Genomic DNA, 17224 nt, shown 5'->3' with positions numbered 1-17224 from the left:
TATATTTAGTGTGTCCCTCCCCCCCCCCGCCCGGTTAGGGAACACATCTGGTACAATTGGCTAAACATCCTGTCTCTGCTTGTACCTTGTTATAAAATGCTATGACTTGTGGTTTAGTATTGAGATGCTTGACCATTAAGTACAGTTCTATACTTAACACAAAAACAAACAAAATCCTTAGGGGTACCAGCAGTGATTCTGAACAAGCCATTCAACCCTAAACGTAATTAAAAGGAAACTCTTTCTAATTAATCAGAAATATTTAACGAGTCCAGAAATTACATTTGATTCCTCAATCCTTTTTTGTTTTTTTATCTTAAAGTATTGTATCAAGTTAAACAATTAAATAAAATAGAACTGATAGAAGACATTTTAAGGAGGGCCATAGAAAACCACCACTACATTGTCTATGGGAGTTTATAAACTTTATTCAGTGAATCCTGCATGTACTTCACATGATGGTCTTGTTTAATGTCAGTTCACAGCTTTCTATTCGGACTTGTAGCAACCACTGTAAGCATCTGTATGTAACTCATGGCTTAGTTCCTCCTGAATATCCATTTCCTCACTCATGTCTCATCACAACGAGATTTATAAGGCACAGTGTCTGTGAATAAATGGGTAATAAAGACCATGCCCGGTGAACAGAGCTTGGCTGCTCAAACAAATATAGTAAATTAAGGATTTCCGTCTTGTAACATTAGACTACATCAATATACCAACATTTTTTTATTTAAATTTTTATTATATGTTACTCACCATACAGTACATCATTAGTTTTTGATGTAGTGTTCCATGATTCATTGTTTGCATGTAACACCCAGTGCTCCTTAATACTTAATATGTGCCCTCCTTGATACCCCTCACTGGGCTGGCCCATCCCCCCTCCCCCCTCCCCTCTAAAACCCTCAGTTTGTTTCCTGGAGTCCATATTTTAACATTGATTAACAGGGGGCATGTACTAAAAGATTCTACATAGTTTTATTCTTTCCTATTATTTAGTGGACCTGTAAGTTCCCACACCTAAGTTCAGGGTAATAAGAAGATTCCAAAGGACTATGTGGCCTCCTTGCTTACTAAAGCATCTGATCTAGCTGTCCATTCTAAAACTAGGACCATTCATCAATAATTTTATAATAAACTAAAGGAAAGAAGAGACTATGTAAAGTATCAATTAACAGTTTTGTCACAATATTAGTGCAATTGACAAAAGAAAACATTTCTTTGGGATGCTTAATATTTCTTCTCCTTAAGTTGGGGACTTTAGAACTAATTTAACTTGATTAGTAAGGAAATTAGTAGGGAATAGTTTAAAAAGGATTTGGGGGAGTAATCCAAGGATACCCCGATTACAATGTTTTCATGTCTATGAGTCTAATTTTGTTTTGTAGGATTACATTTCTTTTCTTATATCATAATTATTGTGATTAAAGATTTAACGCCTATACTTGAAGAAACTCTTCAACACTGGAATTCATTTATAAGTAAAGTGAACATACCCATAGAATATTAATATGATTTTCCAGATACAGACATATCCCAAAGTATTGAGGGGTAGGTTCCAGCCCAATATAATAAAAAGTATCACAATAAAGTAAATAAAATGAATTTTTTGGTTTCTCGAGGCAAGTAAAAGTTATGTTTACACTATACTGTAGTCTATTAAGTGGGAAATAGTAGTACATCTAAAAAATGTACAAATCTTAATTTAAAAAGAAACAACTTTATTGCTAAAATATGCTAACCATCAACTGAGCTGCCAGTGAGTCATCATTATTGATCACAGATCACCATCACAAAAGTGTGCCAGAGTACAGAGTGAATAAATGCTACTGGAAAAATGGTGCCCATAGACTTGCTCAAGGCAGGGTTGCCTCAGACTTTTTAAAAACTGCAATATCTGCAAAGTGCAATAAAGCAAAGTGCAATGAAATGATGTATGCCAGACTCTCTTCCAGTTTAGTTCTTTGATTATTTGTCAAGACATTCTTAAGTTTTAAATGTCAGATCACCCATAGAGCAGATTAAAATATGGGTTTTTTAACCTTTATGTGGTGATGCTGATTTGATAGTTCTGAGAGGCAGGCTGGTTACCTCTATTCAAATTTGTACAACAGATTTTGGTGTACACTCACTGATCAAGATCTATCAGAAGACAGAACAAAAATGTTTATAAAAACAATTAAAAAAATAAAAAATAAAATAAAATAAATAAAAAAATTTAAAAAATTTTAAAAATTAAAAAATTAAAAATTTAAAAAATAAAATAAAATAAAATAAATTAAAAGATTAAAATGTCCCTCTAATGATATAAGGAATTATCACAAACATAATTCCTGGAATGTCTGATGATATCACGATACAGTAGAGAGAGAGGAAAATAGTACAGAATCTGGTAAGTTTATGAATCAACATGAAAATATCAATGATTGTACTCCAGGTCTTTCACTAATAAGCTATATACATTATATTAATTGTATTAAAATAATTGCAATCATATTTGGTTAGCGTTCAGAATGTTAATTTTATCAGTGGTATTTTTTTTTTAATCAAACAATATTAAGACAGAGTTAGAGAGTTCTGTTTTAAATATACTTTTCAGTTTAATTTTCCTGACTTGGCTGTGGAAAGGATTTTAGCCACCTGTAATTATAGTTCCTCAGATGCTGTGATCCACTCTACCCCAAAATACCCAGTCAGAAAGCAAAAAGGAAGCCAAAGGATAAGAAAGATCAACTTACTTCTCTCAGCCATGTTGTATTGCTCTGTTCAAACCTATTTAAATTTTTTTTTTTAACTTCTATCTCTCCCGACTCCTGAAAATATTTCTTTCAAATTTGGTACCTATGTATGAATAATTCGTGAATAATTCTTGTTTCTGTTTTAACCTCATATTTCCAAGAACTTCAGTTTACTTTTTAATTCAGTACTTCCCAAATCCCAGCTCCTTTTAATCCTGGAGTTACTTGTAAACGTATAAGTCAGCCACCCAATGTTTGTTTTCTCTGACATGTGGTACCTTATCTTAACCATCTCATCATTTATCTATGGAGCTCTAAAATTACATTGATTTAAAAGAGCAGCATGAATTTGCCAGAAATCTCTGTAAGGCAGCCTTCACATCCTTATTCCGGAGGCTATAGATCATGGGATTCAACATGGGGATCACCAGTGTATAAAACACGGAAGCAATTTTATCAGTATCCAATGAGTAGTTAGTTTGAGGCTGCAAATACATGAATAGTAGTGTCCCGTAGAAAACCGTGACTGCCATCATATGTGACGCACATGTGGAAAAGGCTTTCTTCCTTCCTTCTGATGAACGCATCCTTAAAATGGACAAAATGATGTTGAAATAAGACATTAGAACTATAATCAAGGATAAAACCAAATTTGTAGCTGCAGATATAAATACGATGGTCTCTGGAAGGTAAGTATCAGAACAGGACAATGTCAACAGAGGGACAATATCACAGAAAAAATGATTGATTACATTGGAAGAACAATAAGACAGAGAAAATATACAAGATGAAACCACAAGAGCTGTGGAAAAGCTGTAGAGGTATGTGAGGGACACCAACAGTATGCAGATCTGTGGGGAGACCACCGCCATGTAGAGCAGGGGGTTGCAAATGGCCACATAGCGGTCGTAGGCCATCACAGCTAACGTGAACACCTCAGCCACAATGAAGACCAAGAACCCTCCCAGTTGGGTGGCACATTCATAGTAGGAAGTGGTTTTCCTCTTTACTAAAAAATTGATCAGCATTTTAGGGGCAATGACAGTAGAATCGCCAAGATTGATGATAGCCAAGTGCCTGAGGAAGAAGTACATGGGTGTTTGAAGCTGAGAGTCAACACTGGTGAGGGTGATGATGCCCAGGTTCCCTGCCATAGTTATCCCATAGATCAGCAGGAAAACAAAGAAGAGTGGAATCTGGAGGTCTGGATGGTCTGAGACTCCTGTGAGAATGAACTCGGTGACCTGGGTGAGATTTCTAGGAGCCATGTAAGTGTTTTCATAGTCATCTGTTTTGAGAGGCAAAGGAGAATGTTACAAACTTTAAGAAATTATTTTCTAGGATGGTCATTAGATGGTATATTCCTTAGGTGAGATTTCCTGGAATCATATATTAATCCAACTCAGTTATTACAATCAAGGTGCAAGGATTAGTAAATAAATTTTGCAATCATTTGGAAGAGAGAAAAAGCAAGTATAGCAAACAGATGATCCAGGGTCATGCATTATTTGAGGATTTACTTCCTCACAATCTCATTAAATTATGAGTATCTTATTAGCTTGCAAACATTGAAGGTTCATATCTTCATATCATGTCTTTTGAGTGTGAGAAATGTCTTCTTGTGATTTCCTAATCTAGGACTTGCTTTTTCTGAAGATTGGGTGATTCTAGTCTCTGTCCTGCCTCATTCTCTTCATCTTATTTTTCTATAACTTTTATTTGACAGACATTGAATTTGTAATTTCTACCATCCATGTTTGTCAATTGCTTTTTCTCATTTTCCATTTTGTTAACCCAGACAAAAATACGTGGAGATATGTCTTTTATTTTTCTGATAACTGATTTTTTTCCAGCTTTCAGAAAATGAGGTCTGTGAAAATTACAAATTTTGTAAAACAACCCACAATGGTTTCTTGGATACTACTTCCTTTGCCTTCTCTCTCAGAACCTTTCCTTTCTTTTCTTTTTTTTTTTTAAGATTTTATTTATTTATTTATTTGTCAGAGAGAGAGAGCGCACAAGTGAGCACAAACACAGAGGGTGGCAGACAGAGGGAGAAGCAGGCTTCCTACTGAGCAAGGAGTCCATGTGGGACTAGATCCCAGGACCCTGGGATCATGACCTGAGCTGAAGGTAGATGCTTAACTGGCTGAGACACCAGGTGTCTCATAACTTTTCCTTCTTGTCCCACAAGTTATAAAATTCCTTGTATTCTTTCCACTATGTTTATTTTTAAGTAATATTTTTAATTTATAGAATTTTGTAGCATTAATTTTTTAAATGTCTAACATATCTAGACTTCATTTTTAGTTGATCTTTTTCTCAATATATTTTCCTAGTTTTGGCATTTTTCACTACTGTAATGATGATAAACCTCCTTACATTATAGAGCTTCCATGATAATTTCATTGCATGTATTTGTCAAAGAATCAGCATGCTATTTTAACATGACTCAATAGTCTCCTAGACATTTTTTTTTTTTTTTAAAGATGATCATCTGTTTGTAACTAAGCCAATTAGAATCCCTTCCCATTCACAACTGATATTTCCCATGGTGGGCACCTGGCCCAAAGAAGTCCTATGATTGTGTCTTATCTGAAGACCTGGACTTAAGTTCAGAGAGTCAAGACTATATCATCATTTAACCTAACATCTACCCTTTAACAACGGTTTAAGTATGCATACACATAAAATAATAATAATAATAATGATAATAAAAGTGGGTGGAAGGAAACATTTGGAGATGATGGATATGGTTATGATACAATGTGGTGATGGTTTCACTGATGTATCTCCAAACTCATCACATTCTACCCATCAGACATGTACACAGTTTTTTGTATGTCAACCTCCACCCACCCCCAGGCCTCTTTCTGATCTTATCTTCTTTGTATTTACAATTTTTAATATTTTATCTGCAGCTTTCAGGCTTTCCATTGTCTTCCTTGGTGAACATATCAACGTTAAGCAAAAAAGAGTGTTTCTAAATTATAACAGCTCTTCTATTTCTGCCGAAATCTAATGTGTTGCTGGTTAAATGCTCTATACTAAAGGGCAATAATAAATGTTAAAAAGCAACCATTTTAAAAGACAAACATCCTATTCATCCTCTAATTTTCTCTTTCTAAATTCCATATGTATTACTGGCCAATTTCCATAAATACTTTTCCATCCTAAACATCCTTGTCTTCATCTTCCTTGGATCAAACTTTCATTAACACCGTCATTGACTATTGCATCCTTCTTGCTTTCCATATCATAATTCTCTCAGATCAGCTGCTAGACAAATGGAAGTCATTAAAGCTTTTGAATCATTAAGGTATGCAATCTGAGCTTTTTTTAAAAAATAATAATTGCAAAGCACTTTAGCTTTATTTTCAGTGCGTTCCACAATCAGGTCCATACCAACTTTCCAGTCATCCTATCCTATCAGCACACACTGAACATAAATTTTCACCTCTGGCCCTCTGTGTTGATTCTTTTGAGATTGCTCCATTATTGTGTGTTAGAGGTGACATGTTACCTGAAAGAATTTCGCTCATCCTGTGTAGCAGGGGCCCCATGTGATCAGAAAGTAGAAATGAATATAGTGTCAAATGAAGCTACAAACTTTGGATTTTGGAGTATTTAAGAATGTCATTTCGGATCATTCTCTAGATATTTCAAACCTTCTTATGAATACTAATGAGTAACAGGGAGGGTAAAAAAGTGATTTATTTTTAAATTAGTACCAATGTATAATGGCTAATGTGTAATAATAATAGTCTTAAAGTATATATGGAAATAGTTTTCATGCATTTGGAATTTTCTTGTATTATAAAATTATAAGGCAGAATTTTTAAAAAGTAAATTTATTTTGGGGACACCTGCTTAGCTCAGTCAGTTAAGTGTCTGACTCCTGATTTTAGCTCCGGTCATGATCTCAGGGTCATGAGATTGAGCCCCAGGTCCGGCTCCATGCTCAGCAGGGAGTCTGCTTGAGAATCTTTCCCTCTGTCCCTTCCCCCACATGCTCACTCTCTCTCTCTTAAATAAATAAATCTTTAAAAGAAAGTAAATTTATTTTTAAATGTCTTATTTTGGGTCATGCGAATTAAGGACAACCCAGCAAATGAACATTTTCTTCCTGTGTTTTATTTTCTCCTTGAGAATGTTATAGAAGTTCTGTCCTATCAGACCAGGAATCTCGAGGTTTGTCTTAAGTCTCACTCCCACTTATGCAGTGTCTTTCCTCAAATAGAAGGGTTTTGGGTTTTGGGTTTTGTTTTTTTTTTTTTTGAGATCTTTTTAACTGAAATGTTGGCAGATTTATTTTACTATAAGATAGATGGCTTATCTAAATATGTTTTACTATTGCATTGATTACATGCTATGCTTCTATACAAATTTTTGCCTGGTATTATCAGATTTAATGGAAATTTTCTTGTGAAAATTTGTAATGTTATATTCTCAAAAATCATTTGGAGTTTGGGTAGTTGTGTATCTAGTTTCTTTTCACAGGTTGCCTGTGAAACATGCAGTTTTCATTTTAGCTAATATTGCAGAAACAAAACTATGATATAAATAAACTCAGCAAAAATTCATTGTTTCCTCAGAGATATAATTTATTTAGGTACATAAGACATAAAGATTCCAGTTCTGATTTGGAAACATAAATAGTTGGATTATATTTAACAACATGTATTTCCCCCAAAGTTACAAATCTTGGAAACAGACTACTTTAAGCATTGTATTATTTGATTATACGTAGTGTCAAGTGCCTTCCAAAATGGAAGTGAAACAGTTCAGTGTGAGGGATAGTTTTGGACCTTTCAAAGTCCATTAGACAAAAATAAGATAAATATTTTCTACCTACCTCTAATGGAGTATCTGCTTTAGGCTCTTAGTAGGAATCTCTAAATGGAGTTCAATAAAATACCTGAAGCACAAGTGATTCTAGGATCGACAAATTGCCTTTTACATCCTTGGAGCAGATGCCACTTGGGAATGGCTCCTTAACAAGATTTGCCCCTAGGAATTCAACCAGACCCTCCTGAGTCATCGTAGTGTCAGTATGGACCTACATTACTGAAGTGAATTCAATTCCCTGACAGCTAAGGGACATGCTGATTAAGGTGTATCTGCCAAAATGACTCATTTGCATTCAGAGATTCATTATTACAAAATGCCAGTATTAAAGAGGTAGAAGCCTATGGTCTAGCAGTGAGCTTAGAACAAACTCTGTGTGGGGCGCCTGGGTGCTCAGTCGGGTAAGCGGCTGCCTTCAGCTCAGGTCGTGATCCCAAGGTCCTGGGACTGAGTCCTGTGGCAGGTTCTCTCCTTGGCCGGACGCCTGCTTCTCCCTCTGCCTGCAGGTCCCTCTGCTTGCTCTTTCTCTCTCTGACAAAAAAACAAAACAAAAACCTTTATGTATAAGTAGTATTTTTATTATGCCACCATTTCTCTTTTTCCTTCATTTTGACTTCAAAGAATACAATGAGCATAGTCATTATTTCAGGGAATAGAGTGGCGTGGATGTTCAAAGGAGTAAGTGTCCTACAAAAACAATCCAGAGGTAATAAGATTATTATTTGCATCTTTTATTAATGACTGTATTTCAGGTGAGAAGAGGTAGAACATAACTAGAAGAGAAGAGTCATACCCAGTATTTAAAATGGAAGCCCCTCAGTCATGTTCATAAACTTCCTGTCACCACATAAATGTTGTAAGCACTGAATATTATATACATATGTTTATTATATATATATAATATATAAATGATATACGTATATATTATATACATAAATATATACAGTATTCAGTATTTAAGTATATATTTATTATTATATATAACATTTATGTAACATAAATATATATGTGTGTATATATAAATATATATCATATTCAGTGTTTAAATGTTCATTATTATATATAAATATATAAATAAATATATGTGTATGCATAATATTTAGTGTTTAAATATATATATTTGTTGTATATAACATATAGACATATATAAATAAATGTGTGTGTATATATATAGTGTGTGTGTACATATATGTGTGTGTGTGTGTAAAGAAATGTATATATATAATGCATGAATGACTAACAGGATTATGTAGAAAGGAAACTCTCCTATAAGAACACAAGAAAAACAGATTCACATGAAGTACGTCAAGATGGTTGCCTGGTGGTGGTAGAGGGAACCAAATAAAAAATAAAGATGAACGATGGAGAGTTTGCTAGAGCAGCATAACAAAATACCACAGACTGGGTGGCTTAAACAACAGAAATATATCTTTTCAGTTCTGGAGCCTAGAAGTCTAAGATTGTGGGGTGGGCAGGTTTGGTTTCTTCTGAGGAGTCTCCTTGCTTGTAGATGGCCACTTTCTTGCTGTGTCTTCACATGGTAGTTGCTGGGTCTGGGTACATGTCTGGTTCTCTGGGTGTCTTAATCTCCTCTTCTTATAAGGACACCAGTCAATATTGGATCGGGGTCCCCCTTCCCAAGTCATTTTAATCAAATTACCTAGCTAGAGATTCTAACTCCAAATACAGTTACATTCAGAAATAATGAGGATGAAGCCTTCAACAGGAATTTTGGTGTGACACAATTCAGCTCATAAAAAATTGGAATGATAAATAAATTAGGAAAAGTGGGAAGTCTGCTTGGGATTCTCTCTCTCTCTCTCTGCACCCCTGCACTTGTGCTTTCTCTCTCAAATACATAAATAAATATTTTTTAAAGGCCATATTAAAACAGCATAGAGATGTCTCAAAAAGTTAAATATAGAACAACCTTATGATCCAGCAATTGCACTACGAGGTATTTACTTAAAGCATACAAAAATACTAATTTGAAGGGATACATGCACCCTGATGTTTATAGCAGCATTATGAACAATAGCCAAATTATGGAATGAACCCAAATGTCCATTGACTGATGAATGGATTAAGAAGATGTGTATGTGTGTGTGTATATATATACATATAGACACATATATTTGAATATTAGCCATCAAAAAGAATGAAATTGTGTCATTTGCAATGACAGGGATGGAGCTAGAGTGAAATAAGTCAGTCAGAGAAAGACAAATACCATATGATTTCACTTGTATATAGAATTTAAGAAACAAAACAAACAAATATGGTGGGGGGCGGAGAGAGTTAAACCAAGAGACAGACTTTTAACTATAGAGAATATACCTATGGTTACAGAGGGCAGGTCGGTGGGGGGCATGGGCTAAATGAGTGATAGGGATTAAGGAAGGCACCTGTGATGAGCACTGGGTGTTATATGTAAGTGATGAATCACTAAATTCTACCCCTGAAACTAATACTACATTGTATGTTAACTAACAGGAATTTAAATAAAAATTTCAATTTAAAAAAGGCCATATTACACTGGTTTCTTTTAAAACAATATATTTTTAAAAATAAAATAAAAAATATAAATTAAACAGTATATTTATAAGTTATAACTTAGGTAAAATCAAATGCCAAGTATGCATGGTTAATACTTGAAAAATAACATCTCCTGAGTTACTACTGCTTCCAGTAAGAGAATATTTCAAGACCTTAAAATGCTCCTCAGTGTCTCTTTGCAGCATGTCCCACACTATATTCTAAGCCACAATTACTATGATTTCTCTTACCGTAGATTCATTTTCCCTGTTTTGGAACTTCATGTCAATGGAATAGTATAGTTTGCTTGTATCTGGTTTCTTTTGCTCAACATAATGCTGTTGAACTACATCCACTCTCTTGAATGCATGGATAACTTGTTCCATTTTACTGCAAAGTCACAGTATACACTGCACTTTATCTTCATATCTATTGATGGACAGTTGAAATATTTCCATTCTATACTCTCATGAATACAGTTTCAGTAGTGTGAATATACACATATCTTTCTGGACATCTTTTCATTCCCCTTGGGTAAACATCCAGGAGGGAAATTCCTGGGACTTTGATAGTAACATATTTCTAAAATGAAGGACTTCTGTACACACCGATCAGCAACGTGTGATAATTTTAGGAGCTAAACACAGCAGCTGATAGGATTCTTCGTACTTGGGAATCTAGTTTTTTCAATTTTATCCATGCTAGTGGGTGACAAGTGGTAGCTCATAGTTGTTTAATTTCATTTCCCTGGTGACTAAGGATGTTAGGATTTTTGAACGTGTGCATTGACCTTTCATATTTCTTCTGCGAAGTGTCTTTTCTGATCCTTTTCTCCAGTTTTATTAGGTTGTCTTTTTGTTGATTTGTATATATATCAATATATCGTGGATCCTATTAAATTACTTTGGCTTCTTAGCAGATGATTGAATATACATATGTGCTCATTTTTTGGGCTCTCTATTCTCCTGACTGATGTAGGTTTATAGTTGGTCTTACAATTAGTATTGTAAGTTCTCTAACTTTGTTCTTTTTTTAAAAAATTGCTTTAGTTACTTTGGATCTTTTCGGTACTGTATAGAAGCAGGCTTTAAACCAGACATGAGGGACTTATTTATATATTATGAAGTTAGGTTTAAAATTTTCAGATCTGAAAAGGGTCACATGTAGTAGCAGTTATTAAATTATTTTCATGTGAAAACTTGATCCTTAACTTAACATTGAGTCTTGTTAAAAGTTGTACTTTGGTCTCAAACCTATGGTGTTAAGGCCTGAGCCACTTGGATGCCTAGGATGACATATTAAGACATCATTTTTCTTTTTTGAGCCAACTCCCTCGAGCTTCTTAAAGCCAGAATGGCTTTCATGTTCCACATGGGAAATTTGAAGTGTTTGAGAAAATCCCTTCAAGAAAGAGTATATCTTGCTCTTTTTAAAAAACAGATGTAATAGGAAAGGAATTCATGAAATCAATGCACAGTCCATGTAGGAAATCAATCTCAAGGACTTTTAGAAATAATTGGAGTGTGAGCTTTTTAATGGACTCATTAGGGTCTTGAAACTGTTGCCATTTAATAATTGATGCAAATATATTCCAATTTCCAAGTTAAGAGCTTGGATGTATGAAGCTATTAATTTGATATGCACTGAAAATACTTCAAGGAAAACTAAAGTTTCTAGCTCTGGGAAAAAGTTTAAGAGTGTACAAATACTAAAGGATTTTCACATTAAGTTGATATCATTATTTCTAAACTATTTATCATTATAATTATGATAAGAATATGTACTTCAGGGCCATTAAGGACAATGGCCCTATCCAATGAAATTGGAAATAGGACACATTTCCTGTAGAAAAGAGGTAATATTTTAGAATCACTCATGTTGTATTTAGAATATCCAATAGCTCATGATATCATCACCTAATGATAATAATCACGCAATTATGCTAATTAATCCCCTATTATTGACATTTTGCAATTTTATCATCATGCAATTACACAATGAAAATGAGATGTCAGGAAATGTTAGTATCCCTTTTTAAGAAATAATAAAATAAAAATACTACTTGGAAAAAATCACAATGCATAGCACTTTTCTTCTGTATTTTCTTTTTTATTTCAAGTTATTATGCATATTTATGAAACATCTACCCAACATATCATTAGAATGTGAAAGAACTCTTACACATTTATTTTAGAAATAAAAAGCAATAGTATATCATGTCATAAGTACGAGGGTATTTATTATGGCTTTTTTTTTTATTAATGGTGAAAGAAATAAAAAGCTGCAAACAGTCAAGTGTCCATCAATCAAGGGAGGGCAAATACAGAGTGATTGATGGATACCCCACAGTTGTATGCTGATATTAAAAATTATATTTTATGTTTATTGACCAAGAAATGCTTATGATGAATTCTCAAGTAAGAAAAGTAAGTTGCAGGGGAATGCTGCATTATGATTTTTTTAAAGCCCTTTTTGTAATGGGTGATATAGGAGAATGCTATTAATATTATTTGACTTTATTTTTAGTTCATGGATAGCAATGGAAATGATAGAATTTGGGAAAGAAAAATGTATATGACTAAAAAGGACTGTGTAGTATAATATAAAATGTTACTCTAGAAAATAAAATGTATTCATAGCAACATATATGCTTAAGGACAGGATCCAAAGCCAACATGGTAAACAAAATTGATATGATCAGAGAACAAAACTTTACATTTCTTTTATTGTGTTCAATTTATGTTTTATTTTAGTCAGTTTTTTAATTTATAAAAATTTTAGAAGTCCAACTTTATTGAGATTACAAGTGATAAATAAAAATTGCATATAATTAAGGTGTACAACAATGATGATTTGGTATATGCATATATTGCAAAATAATCACCACAACCAGGCTAATTAACGTATCCATCACCTCACATAGTTAGTTTTTCTATTTGTGATGAGAACACTTAAGATCAATTCTGTTAACAAACTACAATGCATTAAAGAAGGGAAAAAATAAGCAAAATACATGGATTTGGGACAAGGAGGCCATGGTTCTTACTTGATTTAATTCCCCCACAGTTTTAACTTTGAATACTAAGTTAGGTTGAAGCAAACACTATTAGGATAGTGTACATATAAAAAATGCCCAGTAAACATCAAGGAGTATACAAAGATATAAGGAATCTGTTCGTTTGCTGAGTGAGTGCACAATGTGAATGAAGCCTTGTGTTAGCATAAGTCCAAGCAAAATATCATCACTGTATATACAGGCTGATGAAGGAGACAAAATAGACACGAATGTCTCATTTATCTTTAGTTTTTGCTATTACTGCTATAGATTTTTCAAAATGTTGATGTCATTCCGGTAGATGACCAGATAAGTCCTTTATGATGAGTTTGTTGATCCTAAATCAGTTTACCAGCAGGCTATCGTGATTCAAAGTTAGCTGTCTTGTGTGAGGATCTGTCAGACTCAGCCAATATTTTTCTCATGCTCTTAATGAAAAAAATCTTCCTAAAGGACCACTGTATCCATGAGATAGAAAATATGAACTCAATTCAGTTGAAAATTTCATTCTGAGGTCGTATACTTAATTTTCCATTTAGCCTAGATTCTTGAAACAATTTGTTCATGTTATGTTGTAATTATCCATTTACTTACTTTCTTGCCTCCTGTCTAGCTTACACATTCCTCGTGATTGGATCTTACTTATTGTTAACACAAAGTGACCGCTATAAAATATACATTACTAATTTTCCGAATAATTTTATTCTATTTGGACTAAGGCTTTTTTTTTTTTTTTTGATGTCTACAAGCCTACTTTCAACATGATTTGCCTATAACCTCCAATATGACGCTGGACATCACTTGGGATTTAAATTATCTGACTACAATGTTTACTTATTTATTCAGTTGGAGTGGAGAAGAATATAGGGAGATACAAGAAGAAGTGTTTTATTTGGAAAAATAGAAAAGCATCGGGTAAAACACTTCTACTTTCTGATGCTGTAATTGGACTGGCAGAGTATTAAACAAAGATATTTGGACCCATCTTTGCAACTTCATAGTAAGACATTAAGTGGGAATTTTGCATCCATTGGCTAAAGTTCTCTTCAGAGCATTTTTTACTTCTTTGTTCCTTAAGCTGTAGATCAACGGATTCAGCATAGGGATCACCAGGGTGTAAAACACAGAGGCCATTTTATCAATATCAAAAGTATGGCTGGATTTGGGTTGCAGGTAAATAAATAGTAATGTCCCGTAGAACACTACCACCACTGTCAGATGGGAGCTACAGGTGGAGAAGGCTTTGTATCTCCCCTCAGTTGAGTTCATCCTGAGAATGGCCACAAGAATAAACATGTAGGATATAAGAACAATCAAGAGGGAAGAGAGCAAATTACAGCCTGAAAAAATTAAAATGATCAATTCTAATTCATGTGTGTCAGAACAGAGCAGGGATATGAGAGGAAGGCAGTCACAGTAAAAATAATTGATAATATTAGAGCCACAGAAGGACAACTTAAATAACTTCATTATGAGAAAGAGTGACACAAATGTGCTGTAGAGATAGGGAGCAAGGACTAGCACCCAACGCACTTTCTCTGCCATGATGACTGTGTAGAGGAGAGGCTTACAGATGGCTACATAGCGATCATAGGCCATTGCTGAAAGAATAAACAGTTCAGTGATAATGAAAATCTCAAAGACCGCCAGTTGGATAGCACACCAATGGTAGGAAATTGTATTTTTGTGCACCACAAAGTTTACCATCATTTTTGGGCCAATGACGGTGGAGTAACCAAGATCAGTAATTGACAAATGCCTAAGGAAAAAGTACATGGGAGTATGTAGATTCGAGTCCAAATGCGTCAAGATAACTATGCCCAGATTGCCTACCACTGTGACCAAGTATATGACAAGGAAGATTCCAAAGAGAGGTGCTTGCAGCCCAGGGTTGTTGGTGATCCCCATGAGAATAAATTCAGTCACCTCACTCGCTGCAGTATGATTCTGTTTCTCCATATGGGTCATCTTGGTAACCTGTGTAAGGTATAAAATCACTATGTATTATATTTGAGATGCTATCTTCTAAGAGAGTTCAAAATATTATGCATGAGATGCAGATATCCTTTTTTAAAAGATTTTATTTATTGATTGATTTGAGAGACAGTGGGAGCAGGGTGTGGGAAAGAAGGAGAGGGAGAGAGAGAATCTCAAGCAGACTCTGTGCACTGAGCACGGAGCCCCATGCAGAGCTGCATCCCAGGTCCCTGAGACCATGACCTGAGCCGAAATCAAGAGTCAGATGCGTAGTGGACTGGGCCACCCAGGCACCCCAATTCAGACATAATTTCTTTATCATAAAACATAAATGGAGACTCCTCTTATCATCAGGCCCAAACTAAGCACACCTTCACTCACATTGTAGGGTAAGTGCCTGACAGTCAGCTTTTTTGATTATAATGTAAATCCCTGAGATTTAGCTTTTCAGCCATCAATTTAAAAAACACAACTAGGTAAAGAGCCAGGCCACCCCACCCATGAAGTCCCCCTTTTGGAAAGCCCTGGTTGACCGAGGGGGGCAACTGCTGGGGGACCCTGCATTTCCCTTCCCAACCTTTAATTCCTGCTCCTATGTTTTGACTTCACCAAAAAAGAGCAAACTCATGAAACTCTAGACATTCCATCCTTGACCCCAATAAAGATAGAACTCCAGGTCCTCCAAGCCCTCTGACGCCAAGAGTAGCATGGGCCCACTGGCATCCCTAGCCGATGGCACCCCTGTGATAGACTGAGGTCTACCCACAACACACAGTGATGGAAACTTTGCTCAAGTATTCTTCAAAGGGGCCAAATACTTTGAAGTGGTTGTTTTGATACAATGATCTTCTCTTCTAGTCCCAAAGTTGTTTTAAATATGTCAAAAGACCTATCTATTATACATCAGTCTTTTAAAATTTTGAAGCAAAGAAAATAAATATCTACACCTAAATCATTAGCCTTTCCTTATTGACAATAGTCATATCTGTTTAAAGTAGCAAGACATAAAATAAACAAACAAAAAAGCTTTTCTGCCTGTTGAATCACTTTTTCTAATGATCTTCCAATAATACATTCTTCTTTCATAAAAAGGATTTGACCATTCTAATTATTTATGAATTCTTCATGGAGATTCATCTAAAGAGCCCCGGTGGGAAGAAGAATATGTATGGATATCAAACACTGATAGAGAACTCATTATGTGCTGGACACTTTTCTGAGCACTTTACATATATTAACTCGTATGATGCACACAATACTTCTAGAGAGTAGAGAGTATGACCATATCCATTTGAAAGTCAAGAAAATGACTTAACCAAGGTCATTCAGGGAAGTGGTGGAGTCAAAATTCAAAAAGTTATTCTGTCTTCAGAATTTATTCTCATAAATACAGTAACAGTCTTTCTCTTAAGGTCACCCTGAGTCATTCGATAGGAAATGATAAGTGGGATAAGAGGAACATCAGGTTACACAATAAGGATATACAAAGATTCTTGTTAAAAAAGATGACAGAAGCAGTAAGTTATATGAAAATGAAGGTGGTCTAAAAAGCACAGCTCAGAGTACCAGAGAGTATAGAGCAGGTCTCTCCAACACATGAATCGTACTGATCACAGAAAAGTATACTGCAAAGGAAGAAACAGTTTTGCAGAGCAGAATGCCTTTCGAGACTTTGGTGATGATCCAATTTAAGCTATATGTCCTGCCATTTTCAAACACCAGTGTTTTGTACTCACCTTACCGGAGAATCTACCTTGACTTCTGTTTTAATCTTCACTGCTTGCTGCAGAATGTATTTAAACATTTTCCTACTCCCTTGAGACTCATTTTGTTGAAATTTTAATCTAACTCTAGGATAAAAAAAAATGCATGTAATCACTTGAGGGAGAGTACCGTGGGTCTCTGGAATTTACCATTGAGAAAAATCAGAAAGTATTTTGTGCCTGTATCTAACTGAATAAATAAATTAGATACTATCGATAACACTGGAAATCATAAATATGCTTTTGTCAGCACCTCAGCTATATACTATCATGCATGTATTAGGTATATTACACACACACACAAT

The 17224-nt window shown here is 34.7% G+C and overlaps 2 protein-coding genes across 2 annotated transcripts; both read right to left on the bottom strand.

Moving 5' to 3' along the window:
- Window positions 1-3061: 3061 nt before the first annotated feature.
- On the bottom strand, window positions 3062-4009 carry LOC100483218 (olfactory receptor 8J3-like). The gene has a single exon (XM_002926858.4). The coding sequence runs from the start codon at window positions 4007-4009 to the stop codon at window positions 3062-3064; it is 948 nt and encodes a 315-aa protein (XP_002926904.2).
- A 10178-nt stretch (window positions 4010-14187) lies between these two features.
- LOC100469532 (olfactory receptor 8K1) lies at window positions 14188-15147 on the bottom strand. Its single transcript, XM_002926882.3, has one exon. It carries the CDS (start codon window positions 15145-15147, stop codon window positions 14188-14190), a length of 960 nt encoding a protein of 319 aa, XP_002926928.1.
- Window positions 15148-17224: the final 2077 nt, after the last annotated feature.

This window comes from Ailuropoda melanoleuca, chromosome 16, assembly GCF_002007445.2.
Source record: "Ailuropoda melanoleuca isolate Jingjing chromosome 16, ASM200744v2, whole genome shotgun sequence".
Lineage (NCBI taxonomy): Eukaryota > Metazoa > Chordata > Mammalia > Carnivora > Ursidae > Ailuropoda > Ailuropoda melanoleuca.
This window is presented reverse-complemented; position numbering and strand designations above follow the sequence as displayed.